At 44.9% G+C, this 15,331-nt stretch overlaps 1 protein-coding gene across 2 annotated transcripts; it reads right to left on the reverse strand.

Moving 5' to 3' along the window:
• Nucleotides 1-6,131: 6,131 nt before the first annotated feature.
• LOC308356922 (keratin, type I cuticular Ha3-I) lies at nt 6,132-12,412 on the reverse strand. 2 transcript variants are annotated; one of them, XM_080826313.1, is made up of 7 exons: nt 11,909-12,412; nt 10,536-10,618; nt 9,845-10,001; nt 8,477-8,638; nt 8,257-8,382; nt 7,912-8,132; nt 6,132-7,698 (listed from the first exon to the last, which is right to left on the reverse strand). In XM_080826313.1, exons 1-7 carry the CDS (start codon nt 12,254-12,256, stop codon nt 7,581-7,583), a joined length of 1,215 nt encoding a protein of 404 aa, XP_080682439.1. In that variant the 5' UTR covers nt 12,257-12,412; the 3' UTR covers nt 6,132-7,580. The 2 variants fall into 2 exon arrangements, with proteins under 2 accessions (XP_080682439.1, XP_080682440.1); XM_080826314.1 differs by having other exon boundaries at nt 6,138-7,461; nt 7,996-8,132; nt 11,909-12,321.
• Between the last annotated feature and the right edge of the window lie 2,919 nt (nt 12,413-15,331).

The raw sequence follows: 15,331 nt of genomic DNA on the forward strand, positions 1-15,331 counted from the left end.
AGCAACAAAATCCTTAAAAAAAAAAAATCTGAGCATTAAAAAAAGAAAAAAAGAAAGAAAGAAACCACAACAGAGAAACTATATTATAAAACCCATGCTTCTCTATTCAGGATGAGTAGCAGTTAAATTTTTTTTTCATATTTTCTCTGTGTTTAAAAATCAAGTAAATATTAGGGCACCTGGGTGGCTCTGTCAGTTAAGTGTCTGCCTTCAGCTCAGGTCATGATGTCAGCGTCCTGGGATAGAGCCCCACCCTGGGCTCCCTGCTAGGCGAGGAGTCTGCTTCTCCTCTGGCCCTCCCCAACTCATTCTTTCTGTCTCTCTCTTACTCTCTCAAATAAATAAAATATTTTTTTAAAAAGCGTTTTTTTTTAAGATTTTTATTTATTTATTTGACAGAGACACAGCAAGAGAGGAAACACAAGCAGGAGGAGTGAGAGAGGGAGAAGCAGGCTTCCCTCAGAGAGGGGATCCCGACGCGGGGGCCGATCCCAGGACCCTGGGATCATGCTCTGAGCCGAAGGCAGACACTTAATGACTGAGCCACCCAAGCGCCCCTAAAATATTTTTTAAAAGCGAGTAAATGTAACATGAAAGATTACATAAAGAACTTTGACTTTCATAGCCATGCATGTTCCAATCCCTTCTTCCCAAACACAGTCATGAATTTCATAAGCACATCCTGTTAGTGTTTTGTGCTTTTATAAATGTCTGTACAAGTCCAGGATTTTTTAAAGTATAGGAGTAAACATTAACGAGTATTTTTTAATCGGCTTATTTAATTGGATACGTGATTGGTATGAGTTTGAAAGAACTGGTTGTTTCAACCAAGAGATTCACTTTTTTGCCAGGTCTTCATTTATTATTAGTCACAGCTTGATGAGAGAAAGAAAGAAAAAAAGATTCTTTAAATTCACCCTGATTCTCAATTAATATCCCAAACTTTCTAGAACGTAGACCTCATTTTGTCACCTTTGACCAGTTTTATGTCTAAGCAAGGGATACCCAGCCCCTCTGTAGAGAGAAGAGTCACAGAGGCAAGACCAAAGCTTTCAAATCTTGGCTCAGTTACTGGGCAGTCCTGTGACATGGCCATGATGGTCACCTTTAGAGTCTCCACTTAAGCGCTTCTAAAACAGAGCTGGTCAGCGCTTGGCATGAATTTCACCTTTATGTGGCTGAACCACTTCAGCTCTTAATCTCTGTTTCATGCTGGGTGTATTTCTTTTTAAATATTTTTTATTTATTTATTTGACACACACACACAGAGAGAGAGAGATCGCAAGTAGGCAGAGAGGCGGGCAGAGAGAGAGGGGGAAGCAAGCTCCCTGCTGAGCAGAGAGCCCGGTGTGGGGCTTGACCCCAGGACCCTAAGATCAGGACCTGAGCCGAACATAGAGGCTTAACCCCCTGAGCCACTCAGGCGCCCCCATGCTGGGTGTATTTCCCAAAAGTTGCACTCCATGCCCCTGTTCTTGTCACCAATGCTCTTTCACAGCAAACGTCATGTCCAGTCCTGTGAGTGTCATGGTTGTTAATGTGGGGGTGATACGCTGCCTTGGCAAGGGGCACAGATGCTGCTCTTTATCTTCCATGGGACTCTACCCCTGGTGTTCTCTTGCCTGCTCAGAGCCAGCCCTTAGACTCCATCCGGGTCACTGTCCTTCCTCAACTGGTCCTCACGTCAGATAGTTTAAATAAGAGTTTTCACATTTCTTAACTGATCTCCGTGTGCCTTTTATGACACACGCTTAGGAAACTGTGCTTTATCAAAGCATGGCACGCTAGGGTTAAGAGAAAGAGGAATTATTCCCTTCTCATTAGAAACTGCCAATCATGTGCCTACATGCTTCCTGTTCCTCTCGTAGTCACCCAAAGGCTTCTCCTCCCAATGAGTTAAAAGCATTTTTTGCTGTGTGGCGTTCCTCAAGCAACCTCTCTGCGCTTCATTCCTTCATCTGCCATAAATGGGTTATTAATTTCAGGCAGGCAAGTTATGGTTTGTTGCACGTTATAACCCCCTATTTCTTTCAGCCTCTGCACAAACTCCTTTTAGACGGTAGCTTTATGTGGGTGGTGATGAGGAGACAAAGGAGTGCTGAATCACTCACAGAAGAAGTTATCAAGAGGCCCAAGAAACATCTGGAAAACACTCAGGAGGACATAATAGATCACATGCTGTGGAGCCCCTGTCCTGATCAGTAGGAAAGGGAGTCAGAGCACATAGATATGATTCCTCTGGGTCCTTAAGGATGTGAACAGAAATGACTTTTACTGAGCATTTAGTACATATTGACCATTGAGTCCAGCACCTTTTCCAACATAATCTCATTCCACCCTTATTTGAAAGCTACAAAGTGGTCATTATTCTCCCCGCTTCACAGATTAAGAAACTGAGGCTCAGGCCACATAACACAATGAGGGCTAAGATTCAAGTAGAGGTTACGATTCAGATGGAAAACTAGGGCAGTCCTTTTCAAACCCAAGATTTTTCTGGGGCTTGCTTTATAGTCTTTCTCATTTCATCTTTTAGCTGTTTAATCTTAAACACTATGGTGACTAACATAACATAATAAAAATAAATAAATAAAAATACAAAAATAAAATCAAATTTTAAACACACACACATACACACACACTCCGGCTTGTCCTCGTACGTGAAAGAATGAAAAAGAAAGAGAACATTAGCTCGCACACCTGTTGTGGGCTCAGATAAGAGGCTGGCTAGGCCACAGCCAACCAACCCACGTAAAGGTGCCAGCACAAGTTTTGCAATAACAAGAAACAGGCCATATCATGATCCCATCTTCCTACAGTTTTAGCAATTCTTGAAACTCTTGGCCCTTCTTGCCCAATGTTCCTGTTTTGATGAGGAATGTGAGTAGTTGTTAAATATCAGCGACACTTCTTTGAAGCAAAACAGAACAGAACAAAGCGTTTGACCATAACTGTCACCCACGAGCCCCAGCTTTAAATGTAATTTCACACTCAGCCACCAAAGTGCTGCTGGGTGTTTTCCAGGTGCTTCTTGGGCCTCTTGATAACTTCTTCTGTGAGTGATTCAGCACTCCTTTGTCTCCTCAGCAGCACCCACAGAAAGCTACCGTCTAAAAGGAGTTTGTTGTGCAGGGGCTGGAAGAGATGGAGGTTGCAATGTGCATCCAGGAGAAGAAGTGGCCAGAACGACCATGCAGGCCCATGTCCCTTTTCCCTGCACTCCTGTCATTGTTCCCCCCAAGGCCTCCTTTCACACTCCATTCCTTGTGGTGCCTCTTCTCATGTCAAACCCATGCTGTCCTGGGGGCTGGAATTCCATGGGTCAGTGAGGAAGAGGGGGGCCCAGAATAATGGAAGAGATTAATCCCCTTTCCAGAACAGAAAGCCGGTCCTATACTACCCAACAGAGCTTTAGGTGGAGCTCTCCAAGCTGGGAAAATAGGAACCCGAGTTACATCCATCAAAAAGGATGTTCCACTAGGAACAGACAATCTCAAGATTAGACTCTGGTTGCTCAGGAATCCGTATTCAAGGTCAAAGGGTCAATGACAATAATACTAAAGCTTACATGTGGTTTTCAGAAAGTGCTTCCAGACACAGAGACCATCACAACCCCGTGAGGCTGGCGGCCCAGGCATTCTCTCAGATGAAGAGTCTGAAGTTGGAGAAGTTGAAAACTTGTCCAAAATAATGACGCAAACATTCTGCCTCCAAAACAACCCATAATTCTTCTCCTGTAACTGTCATCCAGTGGGTCACACTGTCATTAGCAGGTGAGGCTCAGGGCCCAACCCCATCATTGCTTACTTCACACACAGGGCAGAGCAGGGTTAGGTGGCAGTCCCTGGGTTCTGATGCCCTTGCTTCCTTGCTGTGGGAGCACTGTTTTCTGGGAAGACCTGGCTCTGGAACCATTGACCTCAGCAACGGTGGACTAGAGCCCAGTGGAAGAAGAAATTGATCCTAAACCTGGGAGAGCCCAGAGATGACTAAAATTCTTAGTTAGAGCTCTTCCTCTTTTCTTACCCTGCCTCTGTGTTGCTGCTGAAAGACAATTTAAGAAAAAACAACTGTAAAAAAAAGAGTTCCAGACTCATTTATTTCTCATCTTATTCTAAGCAAGCAGCACTCATTGTTAATGAGATTACTTTCCTTTAATTGAGATCTGTATTGTAACCATGTTAATCATTTTTCAAATTAATAAAACTATTGTCTACTGACTCTTCTCTGGTAAAGTCTGATCAAGAATGGGGTCCTCTACTGAAAACGGACACAGACTCTCAGATCTGCAAGGATGTCTATCCTTTGTTCTATAGGAGTCTGCCCCCGGTTATGAGGATCCCATGACCAGAGCCTTTCAGAGACCTGGCTCTGCTCTGTACATCAGCTCTAATACAGGGGAGTGGCTGGCCTGGAGACGCCTGGGGTGGAAAGGAGGCTGAGCAAGGGTTGAAGGTGAATTCAAGGCACCCACCCCCATCCAGCCTAGCAGACCTGGCCACTTCTCATGGCCACTAAATCCTCCACCCTCCACTGTGCTTTCCGGCTTTCTACCTCCATATTGTGTGTGTGTCTAAATATATAATAGATTAATTGATATATTATTTGTTATTTATTTAATTATATTAAATATGTATATTAAAAAATAAAATAATAAAATAAAAATATGTATATTAATATGGAATTGTATAATATTTAATATGTATGTATACATATATGTATATAGTGTATATATGTCTGTACATATACAGTATGTATGTGGTGTGTGTATATATGTACATAAGATAGATTTATATTACCTTAGTGAAATTTTCTCTTCAATTTTACCCCAGATATTAGTTGGACTTCCATTTCTTCCCAGAGATACAGGCTTGGACTCCACCACTTCCTTAGTTTTTGAAGGTCTGACGACCTCCCAAGAATTTTTTCTTTTTTTTTCTTCTTCTAAGAATTTTTCTAATACCCAGGCACACTTTTTAAGAACATCTGCCTTGGACTCATAACACACAAACAGAAAATGCAAGTGTCTTCAACATCCGACACAATGAATCTCCAGCTTCTACATCTCCATACAGTGCACAGACATTTTCTGCTTAGGTCAGAAACATCCCTCATGCTCCCTTCCAGCATTGCCCAAGACTTTCTCGGGTGCACCCAGAGGGTAGCCACTCTGTGACTCCTAACAGCCCTATTACTTCTGCGAGGCACAGTCTTGTGTGCTTCTGTGTATTTACTCAATTCATCCTCCCAGTCACCCTGTGAAAACATATTATTATTGTCATCCTACTAAAGATGAGGAAATGGGAGAGCATGGTGTTTATATTATTTGCAAAGACACAGCTCTTAAAGAGTGAAGCTGGAATCCAACCCACAGACTCTGGTTCCAGAGTCACTTTCGTCAACTGAATATCATGGCCCCTGATCAACAGTCCAACCAATGGAGTTGGATGTGTCAAAAAATAACCATTTGCTTCTACATAGCACTTTGCAGATGGTTTTGCACTTGCTCTAAGAGTTTGCATTTTCTAAATTGTGTCTGAGAGCCCTGTGAGGAGGCATGAAGTTTGGAGAAGGGAAAGGACTTGCCCAGGGGCCAGATCTGATAAGGAGCAGAGTCAGATTTGAGTACAGCATAGCCTAGGAACCATTACTGATTTCTCCTTGTCGCTAAAGGACAGGAGAAACCTGAGGCCGGGAGGGTCATATGAGCGGCAGTCCCTCCCTCCAAGCAAGTGGTGCTGAGCTTGAGGGAAGTCCCAGCCATTCCATGTCTCTCAGACTCCTTGCACTCTTACTGAGGACAGGACATTCACCAGGGACCCAGGCAGTGTCTATAGGGAGAGGAGACAATTAGGGAGAAAAATGAGGTCCAGGTGAGCAGGACAGAGGATCTCTCTGAATCCAGGACTCCAGTGGGGTGACTTGTAGGCACTTGCTCTGCCCTGACAGCCCAGAACAACCTGTGGAGAAGGGACCATGGTATCCACTCAGTGCTTCAGACACCCAATTTCACACAGTATAAATATCTCAGGGGAATTTACATGTCAAAAAAAATTGTACATGTGTAAATATCATGCTGTTCCCTCACTGTGAAAAGGAAGGGTCTTTTTGATGGAAACAAAACGGTCTTATTTCCAACTCTTTATTCATACATGAAACATTCCAAAGAATATCTGCCCACAACTTTACATCAGCTCCAAATGACATATCTCAGTCTGTGCAGAGTGTAAGAAGTTTGGGAGATTCAGGCTCCCTAGTTGGCTGGGTTTCAGAATATTTCATCTTCTACTTCTATCAGAAGAAATGTTGAGCACACACCTGCAATGTGTTTACTTATCAATATGCATTTTATAACATGTATATATACCACAACTGTAAAATATTATGTGTGTTATAAAACATACACTCTGTGCTACTAATAAACATTTTTAAAGGAATAAGTAGTCTATGATAAAACTTTTTCAATTATATTTGCTGTTATTATTAAATGGGCATAAACACTTGTCCTCCCAAAAATATTGTAATTGAATGATATGACAGGTAATATCAACATTAATAACTCTTTGGTGAGAGGAATGTGATTGAAAATAAGCCTTTTTTGACATTGTGGTTTGATCATTTATAATACATGACTTGATAGTCTAGACCTGAGATCAATGTATTTCTGCATATTTTAATAGTTATGAAATTTGTAGGCACAAACATCATCATTACTCAATTGGGATGGTGATGAAGAAAACCTCTCCAATATACAAAGTTAGAAGTAGAAGAAGATAGTTTTTGGCTGTTTTTTCCAGTTCTTTCTAGGATACAGTGTTTTTGTGTGGCCAAGAGGTATGGCCTTACTCTCAACATTCACTTGCTCCTGATGAGGTCCCATTTCTGTGGTTCTCTCACCTTTTCCCTCTGCAGAGCTAGGCAGAAAATGTTTGTGGATCTTGTCATGTGGATCTACCTTTTCTTCTGCTACCAACTTCTCCCCACACAAGAAATTCATCAACAGGTGGGTGATGCCTGGTGGAGACTTTCCCTTTGAAGGAAGTCACATGACCCCTTCATCTGATGAAAGAACACCACTTATTTTTTATTGCTACAAGACACCCAGTTTGGGAATTAATGAAGAAGGACAATGATCATGTTTGTGCCAGAATAAGAGTTTATTAGGAAGTTAAGAAGGGACTCTGACTGCATCTCCAAAGACCAAAAGAGTAACAAGGAAGATGTTTTTTCCCAATATGTTCAGTTTTATGACCTGCCTAATCAGCTTTTTGAAATCACATTTAGATAAGTATTTGTTCAAACATAACATGTTACACACGTGTGTCATTGTGATAATAGATATTGCACAATCCTGCTGTAGATTTCTCTATACGCTCAGAAGACAGAACAAGCTGCTGAGGAGACTTTGCCATCTGAAGGATCAAGCCAGGGGATTCAGTGAAAGGCAGAGTGGACACTCAGAACCTGGTGCTGGTAGAAATTCTTCCTTTGTCCAATGTGTGGTCACCAGAGGAGATCCCTTGCATGAAGTAGGGTTGAGATGTGACTCTGGAACCCTTGTCCTCCTCTTGGCACCGGGCCCTTTAGCGCACAAAGGTGTTGCAAGGCCCGCACCGAGCACGTTGGGTGCAAGGATTAGAGACACAAGGCCCAATGGGCTTGTCACAGGCATTGGTTGTGGCACATGGGTTGCAGGGGAGCCTGCAGACAGAAGACCATGAGGGCCAGTTAGGGGGAAATGAGCTGAAGAGATAGGAAAATACTAAATGCACTTTATATAAGAATATAGCACTTCCTCAGACTGTCCCCAACCAAAAGCTTGAAATTATCTATTTGTTTCCACCAGGATAACTTTTCATTCCCACAGGAACTTCATGCAACCCCCAAGGGAAATAGTACTAGCTTCCCACTCACTTGCAGTCCTCGCTCTCCAGCAGGCCCCGGTACGTGTTGATCTCACACTCCAGCCGGGCCTTGACGTCCAACAGCACCTGGTACTCCTGGTTCTGCCGCTCCAGGTCACACCTGATCTCAGCCAGCTGGGACTCCACGTTGGTGATCATGCACTGCACCTGGGACAGCTGGGAGCTGTAGCGGGCCTCGGTCTCCGTCAGCGTGTTCTCCAGGGAGTCCCTCTGTGTGGGGAAGATAAGGAAGGTCCCAGAGCCGCTCCTCAGGGAGCTTCTCCATGGGCTTCCAGAGAAGCCCCAGGCTTCATGAGGTCAGGAGAGTGTGGACAGTCCCCTGAACAACACCCACCAGGTTGTGCTGGGCCTGCAGCTCGATCTCCAGGGCGTTGACCGTGCGTCTCAGCTCAATGATCTCCGCCTGGCAGGACTGCAGCTGCTCTGAGCTGGACACCACCTGCTTGTTCAGCTCCTCGGTCTGAAACAGCACAGGGGAGAAGACAGGGTCAGACCTGCCTCAAGGGCCCCGAGGGGCCAAGGGGTCCTGAGTGGCCAAGTGCTGAGATGCCCACCTGGGTGGTGAACCATTCCTCCACGTCCCTGCGGTTGGTCTCCACCAGAGCCTCATACTGACTCCTGGTCTCATTGAGCACGCGGTTCAGGTCCACAGTGGGGGCTGCATCCACCTCCACGTTGAGGCGGTCTCCAATCTGGCAGCGCAGGATGTTGACTTCCTGAGGGAGGAATGGGAAGATGGAAAGTATCACAGAGGGTTCAGATGCTCTCTTCTAAGGGATCATAGATCAGCTTGTGATCATTCTTAAACTTTAAGCCACTCTGTTCCATCGGATCCTCTCATAACTATGATCAGCGTTCTATCAGGGTTCTATGATCAGCGACTAACCTGTGTATTCCACTTTGCAAAGTTCTTTCACGCCCATCACATCTTTCTGCCCCCCATTCGGGGTGCTACCCATTGTCTAGAGCAGCGATTTGGCCTCTACACTGAGATGTGATAGACCATAATGTAAACCGTGGGCCCCAAGCACCCAGTTCATTGTTTTTGCTCATACACCACAGAGTCTCTTAGGTCTGATTCTTCACCATGACTAATAAAAAGGTTGGCGTCTGGCTAAAGAGGAAATAAAGAGTGCTTGCTTCAAAATATGCCATCTGGGATGGAAAAGATCTAAAAGGTGATTTGTCAATTCTATCAACCTAGATTTTGCTGAAGAAATTAAATATCCATTCATATCTGGGCTATTCTCGTCATACAACCAGCATAGCTTGGTACTTGGGCTTAGGAAGATACCAGGCTTGAATTGAGGGCCATCCCTACCACTTACTCTATGGCTTCTAGAAACTTCTAGAAACCTCAAGTTCTTTGGCACACAATAAGCTCTTGATTAATATTAACTGTCACCATTTACATTGTTCTGGTATTTCAGGTTTGCAGAAAATGTCCATCTTCTTTATCAACTGATCAAGCAGTGACAGTGAGCATTTTGCTCAACATTTCCCACGGGTCACACTGAACAGCAGAGGAAACTCTGGAGGAGAAGTGGGAGAGTTGGTTTTGTTTCCTGTGGAGCCCTCTCTGCTGGGGAGCCGTCTTGGCCTCTCCAGTTCCTAACTGGGGAATTGGGATACAAGATCTCTGCAGCGGGATGTTCTCTGGCCTGGGAGTGGAAGAGGCTGTGGGCGCGCCTGGCTGCTGGTCTTTCCTCATTCCTGGGCTTGCCAACTTCCTTTACTCTCATTCCTATCTCTGGCAGAAACCTCCTAATCTCATAACACAAGCTTTCAATTGCTCATTCTCTACAAATCCCTTTTTGTTTGGAGGACAGACCCCTCGGGCTAGTTGAGTCTCTCCCATACCCCCTGGCAGTTGGAAACGGGCCTCAGCAAGTTGGAGCCTGTTGCTCTTTGGAGAACCTCACCTGCTCATGGTTCTGCTTGAGGCACAGCAGCTCCTCCTTCAGGGACTCCACCTGGGCCTCCAGGTCGGACTTGCACAGGGTCAGCTCGTCCAGGATACGGCGCAGGCCATTGATGTCCGACTCTACAAGCTGCCGCAAGCCCACCTCCGTCTCGTACCTGTGGTACAGGGGTGTCAGGGACCCACCAGATGGGAATGGACCTGGCCCTGACTCTGGTGTGGTTTCATTTGTCACACACCTGGAAATTGGGGTTTGTGATTTCTACAGCCTTCTCTTTCATTTAGGTGTTTAACACTGAGCAGTAGCTCCTAGAGGAAAATGCACTGGTAATCATTTTTTTGATAAATAAGGAGCCAGTGGATTTAGGGAACAAAATTTCATAAACTGTGAGATTTCCAAAATTAATACACTTCTCACATTCATCTGATTGCATTCTGTGCATAGTAGAGCATCAGGGTGGGGTGGGGAGGGGGGCAGGTATGACTTCTACACTAGATTGGAGGATGTCACCTTAGAGAAGCAAGAGAGGGAGGGTCTGAATCTAGAGAAGAGATCTCTGAGCTCTGCAGAGCAGTGGTTCTATGGATCCTAGGGAAAACATCTAGGGAAAAGCTTTGTCTGTGTTTGTCAACGTTGAGTAGAGGTTAAAGGGAAAGAGAGAAGAGAGAGGATACCCTATTTGCCCACTCACTTGGTCCTGAAGTCATCTGAGGCCAGCTTGGCATTGTCGATCTGCACCACCAGCCTGGCGTTCTCTGCCTTGCTGCACAAGATCTAGAAGACCCCAAACAATCTAGAATGAGCTTGGTTATTTTTAACCAACAGCAATTCCTACTAATTCACTTATGTGGAAGGAATGGAATGAGAAATCACAGCAAATCTTATGTAAGACTATTACATGCTGTCCATGTGCCATAGGTGCTCAATAAATATTTGAAAAATCAAATTTGAAAAAAGAATACTGAAATGTGTGAGCAAAAGAGGCTGATAATAATAACTAACAATTATTTTTAAAAGCCTACCATAGGTCCACACTGAGCATGGAGCCTGCTTAAGATTCTCTCTCTCCCTTGGGGCGCCTGGGTGGCTCAGTGGGTTAAAGCCTCTGCCTTCGGCTCAGATCATGATCCCAGAGTCCTGGGATCGAGCCCCACATCGGGCTCTCTGCTCAGCAGGAAGCCTGCTTCCTCCTCTCTCTCTGCCTGCCTCTCTGCCTACTTGTGATCTCTCTCTGTCAAATAAATAAATAAAATCTTCAAAAAAAAAAAAGAGTTTAAAAATAAAAAAGATTCTCTCTCTCCCATTCCCTCTGCTTCCCCCTACCCCGGCTCATATGTGCTCATTTTCTCTCGCTAAAAACAAAACAAAACTACCATAAATGTGGTATGGTTCTAGGAGCAAAGATATGAAAATGAGTAAATGCTAGATCCTGCCCTCAAGAAACTTCCAGTCCAGTGGGAAAGATAAATATGGAATTGGCCATTAGAGGGGCTGGGTCAGGGAAGCAGCCGTGCCCTTCTGGCCATCCTGGGTGGCTTAGCACCACTACCTCCAAGGTGGTTTCCACTCGTTCTGATTTTATACCCTCACTAGACACTGAACACCAGGAGGAGAAGTCCAGAGGCATCCAGGTCAGGAATATAATCAGGATAATTAGATACCCAGAAGAAGACAGCAACAAGAAGTCAGGGTAGGCAAAAGTCCAGATGAAGAAGAGAGAAAATAGTCCAATTCATACAAAATGTTCTGCTTCCTCAGCTTCCTTCTTGGGCTCAGGCCTTTTCTCTTACCTCAGGGTAATAAATCTGGAGCTTGGCCATGCATGCAAACATTTGGAAGCGGCTTTTAATTACAGCTTATTTATGCAAAGTGCTGCTCCTGCACATAGACTAGCCCTATGCAAATATGCAGGCCTAACAGTCCCGAGCCTCACACAAAATGGGTACTCAAGAAAAAAACGGAAAAGCCAGACTTTAGCTGAGAATTCATACTGTTTGTTAATCAAATTCCAGATTCCCTCCCTACAACTTCCTGCAGGAGACAGTGTGGTCGCCACCCCCTCACCTTCTGCTGGAGCTCCTCGATGGTCCTGAAGTAGGACTGGTAGCTGGGACACACGAAGGGCACCTGCTGCTGGCACCACTCCCGGATGCGGCTCTCCAGCTCCGCGTTCTCCCGCTCCAGCTGGCGCACCTTCTCCAGGTAGCTGGCCAGACGGTCGTTCAGGAACTGCATGGTCTCCTTCTCGCTGCCATTGAAGGAGCCCTCACAGAACCAGCCGCAGTTGCCCACATTGGCGGGGATGTTGCAGGCCCCGGGCAGGGTGCAGGTGTGGCAGCTGGGGGGCACGCAGGGCCGGGAGCAGCAGGTGGAGCGGCAGCTCATGTTGGGCAGGCAGCAGTTGTAAGGCATGGTGCTGGAGGGAGCAAGTCACCTGGCTGAACACAGAGTCCAAGTTCTCCAAGCCACAGAGCTGTGGGTCTCCTTCCCCTGGGGAGCATTTATACCCCCTCCACAGAGGGTGTGGACATGGAAGGCAGCCCCTTTTTTATTACTCATTTGGTGATTGTCAAAAGCCCTTCCCCCTTGGTTTGTTATGTTTCCTCAGATGAGTCCCTCACCTCATAAAAGACTTTACTTGGGCTTCTGGCTAAGTCAGGACTCCTCTTCCATGCTGTGCATCAATGAAGTAAGAGCTTCATGGAGTGGCTTCAAAGAGCTGGACTCATGAACCCCCTGGCCTTTATTAGTGGGTGTGGCAGGTCTACGGACACTGTTGCTGCTTTGCCTCCTGGCTTGCTGGCCCTGACTCCTTAGCAATCACCTGGCTCTTCTTGCTAAGAAGGGAAAGCACAGCTCTTGCCTGTATATCTTTCACTAGTTCAAATTGCCAAAAGCTAAATACCAAATTCATGGTTCTCAGAAAGAGGAATAGATCCCTTCCAGAATAGTTAAAACAGCTTGGTTCCCTGTGCCCTGTTTCTTGATGTAGCAGACATCACATCCATGATAATATAAATCAACCAAATAACTGATATGCACCAGCATAGAAGTATGTACAGGGCACTGTACATAGAATGGAATGGTAGGACCAGAGCTGTGTTCAGAAGGAGCTCACCCTTATTGTGCATCCACAGGCTCCTCTTGGTACTTGACACTTTCCACAAACATGATCTTATTCACACCTCACCATGACCCTTCAAAGTACATGGTATTATTCCCATTTTACAGATGGGCAAATGGAGGCATAGAAGGTAGGGAGAACTATATTGTGAAGCCAGGATTCCAGCACATATCTCTGTTCTTTCCGTCACTCCATGCCGCTTCAATACAAATGAACCATCTCCTACACTAACTTCTTCAGACAGATCATTTCTTCCTCCTCTGTGAGCTTTTATCTCACCTTGCACAGTGTCCAGCTTCTGTGTTCATCTATCTCTGTGTCTGAGTTCCCTAAAGGCAGGAAAAGGGTCTAGTTCTCTGAATCCTCAGCTCTAGGTGCATGGTACTGAGTAGACCGTCGATGGTGTATGTTGAGTGGATGAAGGAATGAACATAGGATAATAATCTAAGGCAGGAGATGGTAAGTGACAAGTGTAAGGTTGAGGTAATGGGGCAAGAGGGCATTGCCAGGATGGGAATTTTACAGGTCTAGATATGTGCTGGGGCACAAGGCTTCTGAAACACAAAGGAGGAACATGGGCCCTGCACGTGAAAGAATGGTGTGCACACACAGAGGGCGGGAGAGTCCAAGGTCTAGTCAGTGAGACTAGTGGCTGGGGGGAGAGAGGCATGAAGGGAGGTGGTAGAAAAGAAAGCTGTATGGTGAGTCAAAGCCATGTGGTAGAAGTTCTCTACGGCAAAACTAAGGAACTTGGACTTCCCTGGAGGAGAAGTTTTAGGAAATGTTTAGTAAACATTTATCTGTTTTAGCAAAAGAACGGTAAGGCTGAAGGCAGAGGGACCAGCAAGAAGGTGATCACAGTGTAGTCCAGGGCAACAGTGAGGAAGGACCAAGTTTAGTTGTCTGCAGAGGATGAATAAGAGAAGAAATGGTGTAAGAATCATTTTCAAAGAAGCAATTTGTTTTTGTTTCCCTACCTAACATTTATTTTTTAATTTTTTTGGTGAGTTCAGTTAGCCAACATATAGTACATCATTAGTTTTTGAGGTAGTGTTCAAGGATTTATTAGTTGCACATAACACCCAGTGCTCATCACATCATGTCCCAAGAAGCAATTAAAAAAAAAAAAAACCCAGCAATCATTTAGAAAGGTGAGATGTGGGAGAGAATCAGGAATGAAACCAGAATTTGGCAATCAAAATATTTAAGAGAAAAACTTTACCATTCACAGAAGTACAGACTATTTTGCTCATCAAGGATGAACTGGCCCACTTCCTTTAACATACATTTTATTGAGCCCTTCCCATGTGCCTGGAAAAGAACCATGTGCTGGAGATGTAGAGGTGAGCAAGAGAAACAAACCTACAACTTAGTGAAGAATGTACACCAACCAGGTATAGAATACATCTGTGATGGGGCTAGCCCCAGCTGCTATAGGAACATGCACCCAGGGACTTAACCAGACTGAGTGGAGATCTAGAGGAAGTACACATTACATTCAGGCATGCTTCCTATTTTTCACACAAAAGCTTATATAAGAAATGACAATACTTTATGGCTTATGGGGGCAAAGTGACAGGGCTGCCTTGGCCAAACACTCCAAGGACTCAGAGCACCAGTACCGTGGACCCCCTCTAACACATTCACCACAGTAAGATTGGAAAGTCCAGTGATAGAGGAACCAAGAGAAGTTCGGTAAGCACTGTGTAAGCCAGAGAGTGACAGATGAGGGTGGAGGAGAAACAAACCCTTTCTATATCTCATGTTGCTTAGATATAAATGACCTAGCTCCTTCCCTAACTTCTGACAGATCATTTCTTCCTCCTCTGTGAACTCTCATCTCACCTTGAGCATGGCATGGCATGACTGCATGAGTTCTCTCTCTCTCTTTCTACTTGCATCCCCTTGAAAGCATGGAAGGACTTTTACGTGAAGGACTTTGTACACCTCCTTGAGGAGCTTAGGCTTTGAAGGTCAGTGGGGAGCCATTGAAGGTTCTAAGGAGAAGAGTGATCTAGTTTCATTCTTGATCAGATACCTGTGAAAGAATGGTGGAATCTATACAGGTAAATGTTCATCAGGTCCTTGGAGTAGCAAGCCTAGAAGTCTTGACAGTGGTACTAAGGAAAAGTGTGATCACACTGCAGTTGTGAGAATTGGAGAAATGAGCCAAGGGAGAATATACATGGAGAAGAGAAAAAAAAGCCTAAGGACCAAACTTTGGGGAATTCCCCCAACCAGAGAGTAGGAAAAGGAAAAAGAATAAGAGAAATGGAGAAAAGGTGAGAGAAAATGAAAAGAGCCAGCTTATAGCATCAGAGAAGGCCAGGGAGGAGAGCTTCAAAGGGGAGGTAAAGGTCAAA

This window comes from Martes martes (assembly GCF_963455335.1).
Source record: "Martes martes genome assembly, chromosome: 16".
Taxonomy (NCBI): domain Eukaryota; kingdom Metazoa; phylum Chordata; class Mammalia; order Carnivora; family Mustelidae; genus Martes; species Martes martes.

Coding starts and splice junctions, on each gene's coding strand:
- LOC308356922 (XM_080826313.1), bottom strand. CDS start 12,256: ATGCCTTACAACTGCTGCCTGCCCAACATGAGCTGCCGCTCCACCTGC. Junction 8,639..9,844: donor TCAAGCAGAACCATGAGCAG/GTGAGGTTCTCC, acceptor TTCCTCCCTCAG/GAAGTCAACATCCTGCGCTG. Junction 8,383..8,476: donor AGGAATGGTTCACCACCCAG/GTGGGCATCTCA, acceptor GTGCTGTTTCAG/ACCGAGGAGCTGAACAAGCA.